This window comes from Podarcis vaucheri, assembly GCF_965113315.1.
Source record: "Podarcis vaucheri genome assembly, chromosome: 14".
Lineage (NCBI taxonomy): Eukaryota > Metazoa > Chordata > Lepidosauria > Squamata > Lacertidae > Podarcis > Podarcis vaucheri.
The window spans coordinates 36978295-36997221 of record NC_138752.1 but is presented as its reverse complement, the minus strand read 5'-3'; the positions used below and the strand labels follow the sequence as shown (position 1 = coordinate 36997221).

The 18927-nt window shown below is 43.1% G+C and overlaps 1 protein-coding gene across 2 annotated transcripts in view; it reads right to left on the bottom strand.

Moving 5' to 3' along the window:
• Positions 1-18927, bottom strand: part of CLUAP1 (clusterin associated protein 1) — a 56602-nt gene that overhangs the window by 17991 nt on the left and 19684 nt on the right. For both annotated transcript variants that reach the window (XM_082199194.1, XM_082199195.1), the window contains exons 6-8: positions 11789-11872; positions 8105-8238; positions 5214-5355 (exon numbers count right to left, since the gene is read on the bottom strand). In XM_082199194.1, the coding sequence (XP_082055320.1) occupies positions 5214-5355; positions 8105-8238; positions 11789-11872 (360 nt within the window). The remainder of the gene's footprint in view (positions 1-5213; positions 5356-8104; positions 8239-11788; positions 11873-18927) is intronic.

The following is an 18927-nucleotide window of genomic DNA, read 5'->3' as shown; positions in this document are numbered from 1 at the left end:
TTGTAGTTCCTGTGAGGCAGTAGATAAGAGGGAAAGATAGGAAGCAAATCCCACTTCTCCAGCTTTGCACTGAATTTTCAGTTTCATTATGAAAATGCTGACCCAGTGAGCATCTGATACCAATTGCCCTGTTTCCAAGCTTCCCTTGGGCACCCGGCTGGCCACTTTGAGAATAGGATGCTGACCTAGGTGGTCCTTTTGGTCTGATCCAGCAGGGGTTCTCCTTATGCTCTCAAATAAAGCATTGCGTTTTTCGTCTAAACTGCGTCTATATTCCTCATTCTTAATAATGTTGTACACTGGGCCTCCCACCCTTTCATGTTACGTAAGTCACAATGTCTGCTCATTCTAAGGAGGGGGTACACACTTCAGTTAAAATATTGTGATGAAAACTGTTATCAATGCTGAGATCCTGAGCTAGGTGGAGCACAGTAACTGAAAAGAAGGGATGGGCAAAGCCTTCTTGAATCCCAGCAACAAAGATCATAGAATCATAGAGTTGGAAGAGACCACAAGGGCCATCAAGTCCAACCCCCTGCCAAGCAGGAAACACCATCAGAGCACTCCTGACATATGGTTGTCAAGCCTCTGCTTAAAGACCTCCATAGAATCATGGATGTGTGCCTTGGGTATCTTCACAAGGCTACATTCAGAAAGACAGGTGAGCCAGAAGCTCTGTGACCTTCCAAGTATTGCTGGACTCCAATGCCTGCCAACCCCAGCCAGCATGTTATCCCAGAAGGGATGCTGGAGTTTTATTACAGCAACTTCTGGAGGACCACAGGTTCCCCATCTCAGCTCTAAACCTATGTGTTTCTTGCAGCCTTTCATTCCCTAAGGTCCTGGGCACAATGGCGTAAGAAGAGTCCTTGACCGTGCAGCATCCTTATGATGCTATCAACAGGAACTTCAAGTTTCAACAGTCCCTTCTTTATGTCAGCAGTTCCAGAGCAGGAGACATTAATCCTGCCTGGTATCTTGTCCTAACAGCTTGCAGATAAGCACAATGTCCAGGGGGAAATGCCAATTTCCTACTAACAGGAGCTCAAAATCTTCACACTTGAGCACAATGCACAATCAATAGCAAAGAGACTGAAATTCAAAATTATGGCTGGGAGGGAGATTAAACATAGGGCAAAAGAAAAGAAAGGCCCCTCAAGAGACCATGGTGTATTAACAGAGTACTCTTCAAACAATGAGTTGCCCGTTTTCAATGACCAAAAAAAACAAAGCCACCAATCTGGGACATCTCCAATTAACTCAACCGTGCCTATATTGTAATAGAAATTGCCTCAACTGCTCTCTTATTTATTTGCTTACTTCTCTCTCTGGACCTAGGGAAAGTACAAATTGTAATGATTCAATAAAAGCTCATATGCAACTCTCCTGGCATATTACAGTTCTGTTGTATTAGTTTATTTGGTGTATTGGTTTCCATGCATGGTCTTTATGTAAATATGTGGATGAGTCCATGGTGTGAACGCCATGATCAGTGTACATAGTTTATCAAATTATGTCAGATGAAGAAATTACTAGAGCAGCTGGGGCCTCTCATAGCCTTATAAAAAAATATTTTACCAGCAAGGAATATCACAATTTACTCTTGTATATTCTGCTATTGTTTAAGGCGCACCTGCGCAATCGGAAGCTGCACCTTGGTTTACAAACTTTTCAGAAGTTGAATGGATTCTGTTTGACTTCTGAAGTGCGTCTGTAATTTATACTGAAAGCAGGGGTTTGGAGGGGACCCCAAATTTCAGGGTCCGTAGTTAATGAAGCTCTTCACATGGTGTTAAGGGGACAACGCTGGTGCCTGCTCACACCTACAGCATCAGTTAGCCTTAACAAGGACTGAAAGAGGCCACCTTTATAAAAGCACTCAAAAATCAAGCACAATAAAAAAAAATTGCGAGTGTAGCATGGCTTAACAAGTTTTTGTTTTCCCTCCTCTGTCTCGGTTAACGTGACCACAGGCCAGCTGGTCTTTTGATATCAGAATGCTTCACTAGCAGACCATAATGACAAGTTGGGATTTAAACTCTTCTCAGCAGTTAAGATATGTCACGATTGCATAATGAATGGTAACTCAGATACCAATAGGCAGCACACGCAAGCTTTCCCAAGCCAAGCTTCTGCAGGAACAATTTGTACACAAGAATTTAATTGTAATGAATTCTCCTCAATAGAAGCGTCACAAAGGAGAGTTAATCATTTCAGGATTGATTGCGCTACATGGAAATTTAAATTACAGCTCCTGCTGCCTCCTTGAAGGAGAATGGCAGCGCTCGGCAGATGGTCAGGGGCCTTCAGGGAAATGCGGGAGATGACTGGCATTTCTGGGCCTCTGCTGTCCCCAGGAGCGTAAGAAGAGTCCTGCTGGACCAGAGCAAAAGGTCTTCTGGCCCAGCAGCCTGTTTCCAAAAGTGGCCAGCCAGACGCTTATCGGAAACCCACAGAGCCTCCCCCTTGCAAACCCTGTGTCCTGCCCCCACCTCACCACCAGAAATGGAGATTCAGAGAAGCAAGTGGGATCTGGGGGGGGGGGGAGGGGTGTCGCAGCGTATTCCCTCTCCTAGAGGGAGTGCTCCTAATCAGGTTTCCAGCCACTTACTCCCTCCAAAGCAAGGCATTCCTTATTATTCTGATTTTCTTTTACAGTTGATGTTCAACATCCTGAAGCTACTGGGCATCCTCAGTCTCCCTCAGACTGCTTTTTTGAGTTTTCACGAGATATTTTCTTTTTGTACTTCTACCTACTTCTTGCTTCACCCAAGCATGCAGATACTACCCTCATTTTCATTGCCTCTGTTTTGGCTGCATGGCCCAAGATAGCTATTAGAGACAGGCTTACTACTACTGGGCAAGCTAGGTTGCCACTTCCACGCAAGGGATACGGTAGCACAGCACTACCCTGTGTTCTCCAGCTGATGCCCTTCTCTGTGTGTCCTCTCCAAGAGAGGTGAGGAGGGTAGCAAAAAGAGAATGGGACGTCAGAGTAGTGGCTCCCCAGTTGTGAAATGCTCTCCCCAGGGAGGCACGCTGGGCTCCTTCACTATCTGCTTTTATTCAGCCAGGCCTTTGTAGTTTGGCCTTTGGACTTAATTCTCTGCATATTTTTAGTGGAGTGGCACTGAGCTGGATTTGCACTTTTATGCATATTGTTGTATTTTAAAGGTAAAAAGGTAAAGTACCCTTAACAGTTAAGTCCAGTCGCAGACGACTCTGGGGTTGAGGCGCTCATCTTGCTTTACAGGCCGAGGGAGCCGGCGTTTGTCCGCAGACAATTTTCCGGGTCATGTGGCTAGCATGAATAAGCTGCTTCTGGAGCAACGGGACACCGAAACCAGAGCAGCATACGGAAACGCCGTTTACCTTCCCGCAGGAGAGGTACCTATTTATCTACTTGCACTTTTTGGCGTGCTTTCAAACTGCTGGGTTGGCAGGAGAAGGACTGAGCAACGGGAGCTCGCCCTGTTGTGTGGATTCGAACCGCCAACCTTCTGACTGGCAAGCCCAAGAGGCTCAGTGGTTTAGACCACAGCGCCAGCCGCGTCCTTTGTTGTATTTTAGATTGTTTTTATTCTTGTTTTTCTTAACAACAACAACAACGTGGTTAGTCATGCATATTTCCCTCCAAGGACTACGCTAGTGCTTGTATAAGAGCAGGAATCTTGAGGACAAAGATCTGCTATATTACATAGACTTGTAGGCCTTCCGTCTTTTGGGGATGTAGGGAAGAGGGGGTAGTTTTAAGAGACTGCTGCATGGCATCCACAGTGCTGCACTAATTATAATGTGAAAACCTTTCTTCAGTCTTTAAATCACTTTTCCAATTATGAAACGCAACCTACCCGATGTCATTAGTTGTGAAACAACAGCAGAGAACACAAGCCGCTGCATCTGCCAAGTGTTCCAGAGATTACAGGCCAATTACTCAATGATGCTCTTTGGCTGGAACACAGTTTCACTTGATAAATATTCATTTGTCCACCAGCTCATTCCTCAATACCCAAAGAACTCAGGGAAGCAGATTAACCTAACCACACAGTCATTGCCATTGTCTTAGCATGCTGTTGAGTGAAATTCTGGAAAAGGCGGCACAAAGCATACCATTTCCTCTGCACAATAACTGCAAAAGACATATTTACTGGAACGAAGGCAAGTCAGTATACAAAGATCAATGAGCCATCTGATTGTTTAGATGAATGGGTGTTGCAAATATTGGAATTCAATTATTTATGATTTCAAGTCCTATTTTTCTTTGACTCCCAGCAAGCGGCACATATTCCAAAGGGGCAGGGCTAATCTGACACCAAATTGTCCTGGCAGACGTGATGAAAGGACAGTCAGAAAGAAGAGGAAAGGAAGAGAGAAACAGCCCTTTCAGAACTGTGCCTTGATCTCCCATTGTGTACAGCACTAAATCATAAATCTGCAGTGGTTCGGAAAGTGGGGTGAGACAGGGCGAGGATTTTTGAAGTCCATGGTTCTTCTTCTGTTATGACACACTTCTTAAAAACAACAACACCTGTCAATGGGCAGGTTTTCAATGTTGCAGACCCTGAATGGGGAAGAGCTGAATGGGGAAGAATGTGAACAGTGCCTATTGGCTCATCCATACAAAGTCATTAACCCATTATAACCACACACACACACTTGTGTCCCCTGAGCATTTCTGAAATTTTAAAACCAATGTTTGAAGTTATTATTAAAATAAAATAAATAAATGACAGACAAGTCAAACAAAATACATGTGGCAGACCATACTGGGCAGACCATCTGAAGCGAGGAAGTAAGATGACTCAACTAGTATTCAAGGCACTGCCATGTATACCTTTCATGCAAATTACACAGGCAGGAGGAAACTGTGCTCAGCGCATGACTGAACAACCCACTTAACTTTTTTAAATTACATCCGTCTTCACCCAGCGTTTTAAATTTATTTATTTATAATTATGTTTTATTTTTCTTGGTATACCTCCTTTCAGAAAGAGCAACTCTGAGCAGATGGGTAACAGCAGTCGGATTCTACCATAAGCAAATGGGTCAAGCCCCCAAAACAGTGACAGAAAACAAGAAAGCAAGCCTGTATTGGAATCTGGGTTTGTGCACACTTGAGGATAAATATAGACAAAACTGCAGAAACGCATACAGAAGCATGTGGGGTAGAAATAAAGACTAAAGGAGTTCATGCAATATTTGAGAACCCTTACTTCAAATCTCTCCTGCTCCATTCGGTGCTGGTCATCCAGTTGCTGTTCCAGATATGTAAGGTTACGGAATTTTTCCAGGTAACAGCTATATTGTTTCTGCAGTTCCTCCTCAATCTTCTCATATTCATCCATAAAAGCTGGGCTGATGGGGACACAAGAAAAAAGGAACATGGGAGAATCTGTGAGTTTTGTTTTTTTTAGCTGTGTGATGAACTGAGGGATTTCAAGCACGACCTTACCTCCCACCCAGCTCCCAAATATTTTCTGGGAACATTTAAAATATTCTATCAAGTTAAACCAATTCTAGAATATGCTCAACTACACTTTTTCCAATATCTTCCAAGTTAGAAATACAGTTAATCCATTATTATGGATTCATGGTTCATTATGAGAGCCAACAAAATTTAAGGTCCTAATTACATCTGAAAACTATGTCAAGGGAGTCCTAAGTAGGATTTTATTGATTTTGAACCATCTGGACATAAATATCTAGTTAACTGGCAACAAAGCATGTTGATAATAATTCTAGAAGATAAATGAGTATGGATTTGGGGAAAAAATTCTTGCTTCACTTTAATTTTAAAAAAATATAAATTCATTGATTTTTGGCTCCAGTGAGATTGAACAAAATATACCCCGAGACTACAGGTGATTGTTGGATATGTAAAACACTTGAGGCAAATATATTCCACATTATGTGGTTATATACAAAAATCCAGATATCTTGGAATCTAGTATTATCAGAAATAAAAACCTCTAGGTTAGGATGTCCCAAGAGATCCAAAGGTAATATTATTTCCTTATCTAAAGGGCAGTATACCAGAAGATGATTTCGAAATGACAGCTTATTTGTGAACAGCAGCCAGAATGATAATCTGGCAGAATTGGAACAGTATCACCCTTCCTTCTGTAGATTCTTGGCTAGCTAACATCTGGGATGTTGCATGTACGGTAAAGCTAATAAATCTGGTCAAAGCAGGAGAGGGCAGAGAGAGAGAGAATCTGAGTACAACCACTAAATAGGCCTGCTCTCTTGTCTCACCCAACTGTGATTCCATCCTAAGTGGGCCAAGCAGAAGGTTCTCTCCTTCTGTTCTTAGGAAGTAGGCAGGATGGTATGAGAGGAGGCAATCTTCAAGGTACCCTAACATGCATAAAACTTTCAAAGGAGAAACTGGCTCACTTGTATTTTAATGATCCATAGTTCAAAGAAGCCTCATAAAAAGGTAAAGGGACCCCTGACCATTAGGTCCAGTCGTGGCCGACTCTGGGGTTGCGGCGCTCATCTCGCTTTGTTGGCTGAGGGAGCCAGCGTACAGCTTCTGGGTCATGTGGCCAGCATGACTAAGCCACTTCTGGCGAACCAGAGCAGCACACAGAAACGCAGTTTACCTTCCCGCTGAAGCAGTACCTATTTATCTACTTGCACTTTGACGTGCTTTCAAATTGCTAGGTTGGCAGGAGCAGGGACCGAGCAATGGGAGCTCACTCCGTCGTGGGGATTCAAACCGCCTACTTTCTGATTGGCAAGTCCTAGGCTCTGTGGTATAACCCACAGCGCCACCCGTGTCCCAAAGAAGCCTGATAGGAAGGGCTTATTGGCCTGCATAAAGTCCCACAGATCCTTGACTACAACACATTAGAAACCAGCTTTCATTTTGTGATTTAAATATCTAGCCCATGAGTCTGCAGCTGCATTTGATGAAGTCACAGTCAAAAACACAAAAACACCCAAATACTCAAAGTCCCAGAAAAAAGGCACCAAGCAAAAAAACAAAACAAAACAAAAACACCTTCCCCCATTCTTTATGATTTTTCACTCTTATATATGCATCTGGGATATGCCATGAAGGATCACAATTTTTAAAAAAACTAAAATCGGCTATATGGTCACTACAGACTGACCTCTCCAATATGAACCCGTTTCTTTTAAAAACAAAGAGTCAAATGTCACAGATTCAATCTCATTTTAACAACTTTGTTTTTGTGCATTTTTAAAACAAATCATTTTTTAAAACACAATTATCAAGTGATGCTCAGAGTAGGAAAATGCTGAGCTGTTTTCAAAAGGTCAAATGACTGGAAAAATGGATAATTACATAATTGCAATTAGAGAGTGTACATTAGCAGGTAGCAAGTAATTCTACTGCTGAGAGTGCTGTCGGGAATGACCTTGGATCGGCAGGATCTAATGCAGGAGAGGCAGCAGGAAACAGAGGAGAGGACTGAATGGGGGAAAACTGGGCTGGAGTAGATCTCCTCTTTCTGCCCAAACATCAGCCACTTTGGATGCGAGAGCAGGGATGCTGGCTTTCCCCACTGACCTTCCCTTAGAGCAGAGAGCCTCAGTGGAAGATGGAAAAAGCTCTGATCAGCCAAGGGAAGGAAGCGAAAGAGGAGGCAGCAGCGACTGAACAAGAGCCTGAACAGCAGGGTGCAGTCTTGTTGCCTAGAACCACATGGGAGCAGAACCCACCTACTCTGACGGAATGTGTGTTTGCAGTGCCAACATTCCCACAAGGCAAGAGAATCTTGAGAGTGAGTGCACCACGCCTCTTCTTTAAAAACTTTGTGGGAAGGACATGGAAACTTGTTGAGACATCTTTGTCGCTTTTGAACTTCTTGAGCTGCTCCTGAATCGTGCCTCTTGCACCCTGTGTCTGCTGCTGACCCTGTTCCACTGCTTGCCTGAATAAATATCTGTTTCTTACTTACAAGTAAGAGCCTCTGCTTGTGTGTTTGGGGCCTCAATACTTATAGCACTTCTTGGACAAGAGAGTTTCTTAGGCTCATTGCAAGCGCTTCACTCTCCACTGCACTAGGCATTAAGCATGCACATTAACACTCTGCATATTCATTTCTCATGGGACAAACAGTACGCCAGTAGTTACCGAACACTCTGAAGGGTCTGTAGCCGCTTGCGGTTTCTTTCCAGCTCCAATTTCCTCTTTTCAATCTTGGCCTCCAAACTGGTTTCATCTGATTCCACGTTGCTCAGCATGTCTTTGGTTTTCTGGACTTGCTCCTAAAAGAGATACTGCAAAGATGAGTGACAGTTGCTGGCAGACTCACCAGATGACATTTTTAGTTCCTAGCTCTGTTCTGGCCACATTTTCTGATGGTTATATTTATGGCTGTGTGTGCTAAAGAAACACTGGACTAGGACCAGGGAGATCCGTGTTCAAATCTCCACTCAGCCACTAAGTTCACTGGGTAAGTCACAGCTACTCTCCCTCTCTTCACCTACCTCATAGAATTGTTGTGAACATGAAATACAGCAGTGAGGTAGGGGTGGAAGTGGAAAAACATGCATATCACCTAGGAAGCTACCTTATACTGAGCCATTGGTCATTCTGGCCCAATAATGTCTACACTGATTGGCAGTGGCTCTCTGGGCTTTGAGGCAGGGGACCTTCCCAGTCCTACTTGGGATCTTCTGAATGCAAAGCAGATGCTTGAAGGATAGGTGGGATTAGAATGTAAAACAATTATAAACAAAAAGTTTACACCAAAGCAGCACACATTCTGCGCCAATATAAGGGCATATAAACAATGAGAACAGGAACTGTTTGCATAGTTTATTCTGCATTTGTTCTCATTTTTCTTGTCATGAGAAGGGGAAAGTTTATGCATCTGCTCTTCTGACTTTTTCCAAGTCATGCTGGAGGGTTTTTGTTTTTGTGTTGCGTGTGTGTGTGTGTGTGAGAGAGAGAGAGAGAGAGAGAGAGCGTGCTACAACTCACAAACAGGACAAGAACTTACTAGGATAAGGATGAGTAATTTTGAGAAAAGTTTGGGCTAGCACACAAATGCCTTAAGAATCTAGAAGTGATAGCCAGGATAATTCAAAGGAACATGGCAGACTTGGATGTGGAATATTTCAGAGCAGGACCAGTCCCATTTAGGAGGAAGGCAGAGTCCACTTCTGCTTGCTTCGAACTGCACACAAATAAACATTCCACAGCTCTTTGGTTCTAAGCATATTAGCAAAACAGAACCTTCATATGTTCAGACGCAGTACACCTCTGAATACCAAATGCTGGAGGCAATTAATAGGGAGGGTTGTAACCTTCATCCCTTCCTTGTGAGCTTCCCAGAATCATCTGGTTAGCCAATCATGCACCTGTTTTGTACCGGGTCCTTGTCTGCTTGTGACTCTCTTGATGCCTGTTTCCAAGTGCAGGCTGACACCTGGTTTGGAGTCTCTGCACTAGGGATGGGGGACTTGTGGTCCTCCTGATGTTTTTGGACGACAACCCCATCATTCCTGCTCACTTGCTATGCTGGCTGGGGATAGTGGGAGCTGGAGGCCAGCAACATCTGGGAGGTTCCTCACCCCTGTTCCATTCCTAAAAGCTGGCCAACTAGTAACACCATGATTCAGAAACCTGTTGTGCAGCCAGGACTTTTATAATCAAAGAGAATACCGACCCAAGTTCTTTCTGTTATCTGTACTAAGTCATGCTTTATGTACCGTAAACAGGCTTGATGGTTCTGTCTCAAACTCCTGATTCTCTGCGTGCATTTTTAATCTGAGGTGGAGGCCAATGGGATCAATTAGACCCCCCCCCATTAAAGTGAGCAAGGCAAATTGCTGATGGTACAAATCCAAGGTACTTGGGTCCTAAATGATCCCAACATGGGAAAAACTCCCCTTTTAACAATGCACCAGCTACTTTATACTGATGCAGCTGCTAAAACACAGCAGTACTAACCATTCAGCTTTATTTTTGTTTAACCAAGGAGCTGTAGGGAACCTGATCTCACCGCTGCATAGTTGTACCCCAGATATATCAACAAAAATGCTTAAGGAAATTTTATAATTACTTTTACATTAAATTGACATCATTGTCCAAGTGCAACCCTGTTATCAGATTAATAATGTGCTTTCTACCAAACATACAAAGAAACAAGAGCTCCCTGGTGGATACCTGAGTAGGAAAATAGGAAAGATCAGCTCTGGGGAGTGCTGTCTGCAAATACAAAAGCAAAGGAACAACTGTTTGCAGGTTTTAATCCTCTGCCAATGTTTATAGCTGCTTAGGATAAATCTTCATTCAGAAGTGCTGTGTGTAAGGGAACATGCAGACCGCTTGGGCCTTTTTAAAAAGCCTCACTTATAGCCATTTCTCTCCCACACAAACCCAAATGTAATCAAAAGGATGAAAGGAAATCAAGAAAACAGGGAGGGAAGGGGAGAAAGGAAATACAAAAATGTGCTGCACAGAATCAAAGTACTGATGACCTTGAAAACCTTGCTCTTTCAGAATTATTAATTGGCAAAGAAGGAATATTTTGACATTTAAGCACCAATTGGGATTGCTCTAGCAGATGGCTACTATTGATTGAACTCACTAGTTCAGGCAGCTATGAAAGCAGGGCCCCATCTGCACTACACATTTGAAGCAGTATCATACCACTTCAAGCAGTTACAACTTCCCCTAAAGAATCCTAAGGACTGTAGTTGTTAAGAGTGCGGAGAGTTGTTTGGAGACCCCATTGTCTGCACAGAGCTATAATTAAAGCAGAGTGGTTTAACAGCCAATCCCTCTTCCCAGGGAACTCTGAAAAATGGGGCCAGAGTGGTTTCTTGAAACTGTGCTCAGGTCCAGTTTGCAGGTTTCCCACGGGCACCTAGTGGTCCACTGTGAGAACTGGATGCTGGACTAGGTGGGTCACTGGCCTGATCCAGCAGGGCTCTTCTGATGTACGTATCAAATTTTAATTACAATATATTTCAAGTTATAGTCATGAAACAGGGCCTCTTTTCCTAGTTATACATGTATAGTCCACTAGGTGGCTTTAGGCAAGCTACAGTATTGTCATTCAGCCAAAGGTCAACACCTGTAAAATATGGGTAGAATATGCTAGCCTATTTTCACAGGGATGTTGCAAAGATTACTGGGGGCTAACCACACGTGGGATGTGGGTGGCGCTGTGGGTTAAACCAGAGCCTAGGACTTGCCGATCAGAAGGTCGGCGGTTCGAATCCCCGCGACGGGGTAAGCTCCCGTTGCTCGGTCCCTGTTCCTGCCAACCTAGCAGTTTGAAAGCACATCAAAGTGCAAGTATTTCCGGCGGGAAGGTAAACAGCGTTTCCGTGTGCTGCTCCAGTTTGCCAGAAGCGGCTTAGTCATGCTGGCCACATGACCCAGAAGCTGTATGCTGGCTCCCTCGGCCAATAAAGCAAGATGAGCACCGCAACCCCAAAGTCATTTGCGACTGGACCTAATGGTCAGGGGTCCCTTTACCTTTACCTAACCACACATTACATAAAACGCATGTAACAGACTCTAGCAGATTTTAAAACATTTTAAAGGGGAAACTGTGGGAAGGAAGGATGAACTGGAAGAAGCAGGTATGGAAAGGCTGATGCACTCCTTTCCCTGCTCCAAAACACCCTCCAAGCCACACATTTGCCATAGCTTCTGATCTGTGGCACACAGAATCTAAAGAGGTTTTAGGAATAAAAAAAAAAACACATGAAAACTGAGTAAGATAGTATTGAACAAGATAACCGTTTCATAATAAAGCCACAGAATAAAACATTTTTTAAAAAAGACCACCATCCTTACCAAAATGTCTTTGATGGCAACTCTCATCACCTTTTCAGTCTCATTTATCTCCAGAGGTCTGGCAATTGCTTCTGTTCTTATTTCCTGAAAGACAAAAACCCACAAGAAATAGTTCCAGGTTTGAGTCTCTCATTAATATTCATTGAATGGCAGGCAGCTGAACTGCTTTGGCAAAGTGATTTGCATAACAAATGGAGTGTAGTCTAATATTTATGCACCAACAGCTTAAAGGCCTTCACAGAACTGGAGCCCATTAAGAAGGTTAACAAAGGTCCAGTGTTAAAATGTTTTCTGACTTGGCAGCCATTAAAGCTGCCAACTAAGCAGCAAGTTTCATTTAAATTAAGGGGATTTATGACAAAATGTTGACTGGATGCTGAGAGCTCCTCTTAGCTCCCTTCCCTCCCCAGACAACAGCCTGTAGATCAGTAGTCTTCTTATCATTAACTCCTTTTTAATAGATTCAGGTAGGTAGCCGTGTTGGTCTGACGCAGTCGGAAAAATATATATATATAAAAATTGTCCAGTAGCACCTTAGAGACCAACTAAGTTTGTTCTTGGTACAGTGGACGCTCGGGTTGCGAATGTGAGCTGTGCGGGAAGCACGTTCGCAGCCCGCAGCTTGTGCAACCTGCAGCACTGCATGTGCGGGTTGCAATCTGGCGCTTCTGTGCATGCACAAAGTGCGATTTAGCGCTTCTCCGTTCCAGTACTTCCAGGTTTCGGCGCATCCGTAACCCCAAAAAATGCAACTTGAAGCATCATGGAGGAGAGAGGTCTATTTTGGCCAGGATAGCTAAAACAGAACTTCACAATCCAGGGGCAATTCACCTTTGAATACCAACAGATAAGAGGCAATAGCAGGGAAGGAATGTTGCCTTCATTCCCTGCTTGAGAGTTCCTAGAGGCTTTTGATTAGTCACTGTGGAAAAGGGGATGCTAGACTAGATGGACCTTTATTCTGGTCCAGCAGGGCTTTCCTTATATATTCTTTAATACGGCTACAATCTGATTAAATAATTGAATTGATGAAGTTCTAGCTGACTAATCCTTCAACTAAATTTGGATAGGTGTAAAAGCAAGACTACTGAAGCCTAATGTGTACTTTTCCCCCCAGAAGATGCCACACTGGCCTGAGCAAACAGCATCTTAGAAGAGACCTGGTGGTGGTACAGTGGTTGGAGTGTCAGATGAGGACATAGAAGACCAACTGTGAAGCTCACTAGGTGATCTCAGGCCAGTCAGTGTCTCTCATTCCCTTCTGTGTATGAGAAGGGAGAATGACTGCATTCTGCAGCTTTTATAAGTATTTGTATTAAAACAATTATATATATTCAAAAATGCTTCCAATTAAATCAGGCGCATCTTTAAGCTATTAAAGTTGCAACCTCTAGCTGCTAGATCTTGAATGTACTCAAGTCTAAACCTTGTGTCCTGAGGAGCAGCTCTCCTCCAACTCTGGCAGGTCTAAACTTCAAAGCCAACTTTTCTTTGCTATTTGTCAAAGCAATGACTACAGCCCATTACTCATCACAAGCGGTCAAACTTGGTTGCACATATGGCATCCAAAAGCCTCAGTGCTTCATTCAATTTCAGCAAGTGATTTGGCCAAGGAAGAAATGTAGACTGCAATGACAGGAAATGCAGGACTCCCCCCCCCCCAGGAGTCTGCACTAATGTACTCAATCATTTCACGTAAAATACCCAAGGATTCTTAGAAAGCACTACCAGCACACAAGAAGGAAATATGGTGAACGCAGGGAGAGAAATCTATTTTGTGGCCAGCAGGGAGAAGGAAGAAGCAGATAACAGCTCTGCATTTACAAACAACAGGACTTTTCCTACATCAGGTTGTCTTGCAAAACTCCTTGAAACAACACAAAAGTATTTATAAGTGCAGTTCATATTACAATGCAAAGAGGTGGCAAGTTTCAGACAAACTGGCATTTCAAGCAGCCACAGGAACTATTATTAAATAATGAATACTGCACTTTTAATACACAACATGGAGTGCAATTTTAAAACTTTTTTCCCAGATGCACAAAACAACAGATAGCCACTGTGGTAGGGTGGCTTAAGCTCAGGGATAAGATCACATGCTTTGCATACAAAAGGTCCCAGCTTCAATCCCTATCATTTCCAGATAGGGCATGGGAGGAATCAATTGTAGAGTTGGAAGGGATCACGAGGGTCATCTAGTCCAACCTCCTGCAATGCAGGAATCTTTTGCCAAATGTGGGGTTCGAACCCACAACTCTGAGATTAAGATACTCATGCTCTACCAACTGAGCTATTCCATCTGCTGTCTGAAACTCTGGAGACCAACTGAAAGTCTGTTTGGGTAGTCCTGAGCTAGATGTGCCAATGTGTCTGACAATATAATTTCCTATGTTCCTTGAATGGCTATCAAGGAACCATAGTGTTTTTTTGGATGTGTCCACAGCTCAGCGGCAGAACCCAGGCTTTCCATGCAAAAAGTCCCAGGTTCCATTATCTGGTACCTCTGCATAAGGCTGGGAAGGACTCCTGCCTGAAAACTTGGAGAATCATGGCCAGTCAATATGGACAATACTACACAAAGTGAAACAGTGATTTGGTTTGGGATAAGGCAGCTTCCTGCGTATGTGTTGTGTTCATCAGAATTTTTGTGTGAATTTCTCTCAATAAACACCTTTTTGTATGCATTTCCCCCTAATATACATGTTTTTCTAAAGCAATTTCCCCTAATTTAGTGCACTTTTGTATGTTATTTTCACAAATATATACAGACACATGCACACTTTACTCTGCGTATATGTATTTTTGTACACATTACTTGGCTGGAGAACTGCATTGCAATATTTGATGAAATGCAAAGAATGACTACGTTTCAGTTCTTGTATTGTTTTGGGAAGTGTACATTTAAATACGTTCACCTTTAGATGCAAACTGAATTGAATTTAACCTCATTCCTAGTTGCAAGCCACCTTGGAGGCGACTGGGAAGTGACAGCGTAAACAAAACTGTTTTCCCTTGGCAAGTGTTCATAGTTTCACAGAGGAAAAATAAAATGGCATGTGAATGGACACATTTAGTCCAAGACAACAAGAGATGGAATACTTATCGCTACAGCCAGGACATGCTATTCCAGTATAACTAGCCTGAGATTACAGTCTCTGCATTTTGATTGGGCTAAGCAGCCCACAAGTGGACAGAATGCCCTTTTAAAATATGGAATGTTCTATATCCCTTGAGCATTACCAAGGGAGCACAGGACAATGAGAACATCTTTCTCCGCATGAAATGCACACAGGCAGTCAAATCAAGGTGGGAAATAGTAGTGATTAAGTCTTGACGGAACCCTCTGTGGAGATTACAGAAATGACAGTACAATGAAGTTACCCTAGAAATATGATCGTAAATCAAAACTTGATGAGTTTAAGACATAAGTGAATAACATTTAAGAAAACATGTTTAAAACTCAGCCTCCTTTCACGCAGCAGTTGTGGATACTAGCAGTACCCTTACTAATTATTGGAAGGAATAACTGAAGTAAAGACATCATGGCAACTTCAGTCTGCTAGAGAAAAGGCCAGGCTAAAGGCAAGCTACTAATCACATTCAGTTTTCTCTGCTAAACACAGTTTGAGGTTATGTAATCCTAAAGCTGCAGTCTCAAAACACACTTACTAGGAAGTAAACTCTAATGAACAAAGTGAGAATTAAGCTAAGTTGGGTGGCCATCTGCCAGGGATGCTTGAGTGGAGATTCCTTCCTTTTGGGGGCTTGGACTGCAGGGCCCTTGGAATCCCTTCCTACTTTACAATTCTATTATTCATCTTTCGAATTGTGCTGTCAGAATCTAAGGCTGCAATGCTATATATACAAACTTAAATGTAAGTGGCACCGAAGGGATAGGATTTACTTTTGAGAAAGCCTGCAAAAGAACGGGTTGTAAAGCTGTTGTCCTATGCACAAACCTACTTGGGAATAACCTCTGCTGAATGAAAATTTACTTCTGCAAAAATGTGCATCGGATTTGTCTTACAGTACACTGTAGCTTTCTTTTTGTTGTTTAACATCATAAAGAAGAAAGTTGGTGTGGGAAGTTTAAGAACATATGGTCTCACTTGCAAGATCAGACACAAGGGAGAATGACAACTGGAGAACAGCTATGAGATGGGAACAATTATGAATATTATAATTGAAAGATATATCTTATGAATATTAAATTGATTAACAGAAAGGAAGTACTTGCAAAAATTGTTGCTTACTGTTTACTAGGACCATGATGTTGTGAAACAACTGCTAATTAGAAATCAGGGGAGCAGAGTGTAAAATTAACGCTGATGAGCGAAGGAGGAAAATCATTTTAAAACAATTAACATGTACACAATCCCACAGAGATGCTATTAGCAGGTGTGATTAATACTGCCAGTGTTGAATCACACTGCAAGCAAAGGAAGGATACAACAGCAAAGAAGTCCCCCAAAAGTTGAAGGGAAAAGATTCAAAAATTAAGCCGATTTATCTCTGTTTACATCTTGGCCGAGGAGACCAGTGGAGGGAACATAGCTTTAGGTCCTGTGATTAGAAATAGAGTCTCAAGCATGCTTTCTCCTTGCTTTTCACCCTGTGTCAGTGGTGGCTTCTGCATAGGAGCAAGCAGCTATTATCTACTATATAAATAATGTTTCATTTCTGAAACTCTCTCAGTTCAGAAACTATCAGGTGCCAAGAAGAAGAAGAAGAAGAAGGGGGGGAGGAGGGGGAGGAGAAAGAAAAAGGAGCACTTTAAGAGTATAGTAAGCCTGCAACATAAAGCACATAAGTTGCTGGGTTTCTATATTTACAAGGATGTGATGAAGCGTTACCTGCCTAGAGATTAGGAAAATGAAGTCCTGGTCTTAAAAGAAGTATGATGTTTTAGTATGGTTGGGGCAGTTTGTCTTAAGTGTGCAAACTGAAATCATTCTACCCTTGTATAATTTGTGTACATCAGGGGTCGGGAAACTACGGCCCCTGGGCCGGATCAGGTCCACCTGGGCCCTAAATCCGGCCTGCGCCGTGAAGCAGAGACTCCTGGCAATGGCGACAGGAGGAAGAGGCTGAGCAGCCGGCGGCTCTGCCACTCAAACGCCGCACCTGCTTTACCTCAGCGGCGTTTGATTGGCAGAGATATCCCCGTGCTGCACTGAGGTAAACCAGGTGCGACGTTTGAGTGCTCGGCCTCTTCTTCCCGTCACTGGCAGAGCCGCCAACGCTCGGCCTCTTCTTCCGTCGCCACTCGGCCTCTTCCTCCCACCGCCGGCAGAGCCACCGCAGCTCGGCCTCTTCCTCCCATTGCCGCCCTGATGCTCCTGTGGGCCAGAGAGTGGAGCAGACAAGCTCGCTCTGCCTACCCATGGGAAGCAGCAGCAGTGGTAGTGGTGGTGCTGTGGCAGCTCCTGGGAAGGTAAGCGCAGCGGCTGGGGCTGGGGGCTGCGGAGGACTCGCCTCTTCTTCCAGCCCCCCCCCGGTGCCCCTTCTCCGGCCTGCCACAAGGTCTGAGGGACAGTGGACTGGCCCACTGCTAAAAAAATTTGCTGACCCTGGTGTACATGCTATCCCTGACATTGCCTGTCATTTATGCACTTAATAAACACATACACTTAACGTGTCTAATTTCACCCCACTGCTCAGAATGCATGTTATTAGCTTTCCAACTGCAAACCATGTTTTTCCACTCCACATTTTTTGTCCACTGCATACTAAAGAAACAAAACACCCCTAACCCTTGTCTTCAAATCAGAAAGGAAGAGGGTTTTCCATCATCTTCCCCTCCTTGGAGGGACTATAACCTTCCCCCCCTTTCATTTTTGCCGCCCATAAAACTAATGTGAAAACCACCCCTTTCAAAAGTAAAAACATCATGATTAAAAAAAAAGACTGAGAGAACCCTGACAGAAATATGCCATGAACTCCATCTACCCCCCGCCCGACACCCTGCAGAAGCAAAGGCCACATCTTGCATAAAGCACTAACACCAAAGTAGTTCACTGTTGTCCTCCTTAACTAATTTGGAGCTTTCCAATTTGGAAAACACACTCAAGAGCTTCTTGCGGATTTAGTTTTGGACAAAGATAAAGAAACAGCAGCAATGAGCAGCTGTTTGGGAGCATCTGTGCTGTTGCAGAAAGAATGGACATACAGCAAGAGAATGAATAACTACAGACATCCTTTGTAAGTGAAGCACAGGGGTCATTTCACATCTTTTCTATAACCAAAAAAAGGTGGGGAGAAAGCTCAAATCGAGAATACAATAGGATGTTGCATAAGACATCCAGTTTCTCTGCTTCTTGATAAAATTGCTAGAGATGCAGATATATTTGCTTTCAACCGTGGTAATCTTCCATTTTATGGTCACTCAGTGATGAGTGGGGATGAGGAAGAAATTCATTTCAGTTTGCATCTAAAGGCAAAATCTAATTTGCACTTTCCAAAACAATATGAGAACCAAAACAGTTTTCCTTCAAAAATTGCACTTCTCTATATACTCCAATGCAGCTTTCTAGCGAAGTAAAATGCATATACTGGGGGTGTCTGTGTATGTGCTATAAAATGTATATGTTAGCGAAAATAACATACCAAAATGTGTGTGCTTATCCCATATAACAGAAATGCAACTTAGAGAATCTTCATGGAAGTGAGGTATTCTCAGGCATGGGGATAAGCCAAATTTAAGCCAAATTTTCCTGGCTTGGTGTCAGGCTATCTTGGCGCAACTCTTCCTGGCTCCCTTCTTGACAGCTGTCTATAGCTCCATCCTAACACTGTACAACATCCAAGATGTGACCACATCCCCAATTTACATGTATGTACCTAAGATCTTGTAAGGATACTCCAATGAATGCAATGTGTGGTCCATGTGCTTAATTTCACAATTTCACACATTTGTTTCAGGAACAAAAGGAGCTTTCCCAATATCTTTTCTGATCTATTGTAAAATTCAGTCTCATTAATTAAGATGTTCAAAAAAGATGCAGTCAAGCATGTTTTTCATGTTTTTTTAAAAGGTCATTCCACTATAGAAGATGTTTTGGAAATTTTCTTTTTATGCCTGCTGAGAGTAAGATCTTGCCATGTCTAAGCAAGGCCATTTCTTGACAGGCTCCCGCTTA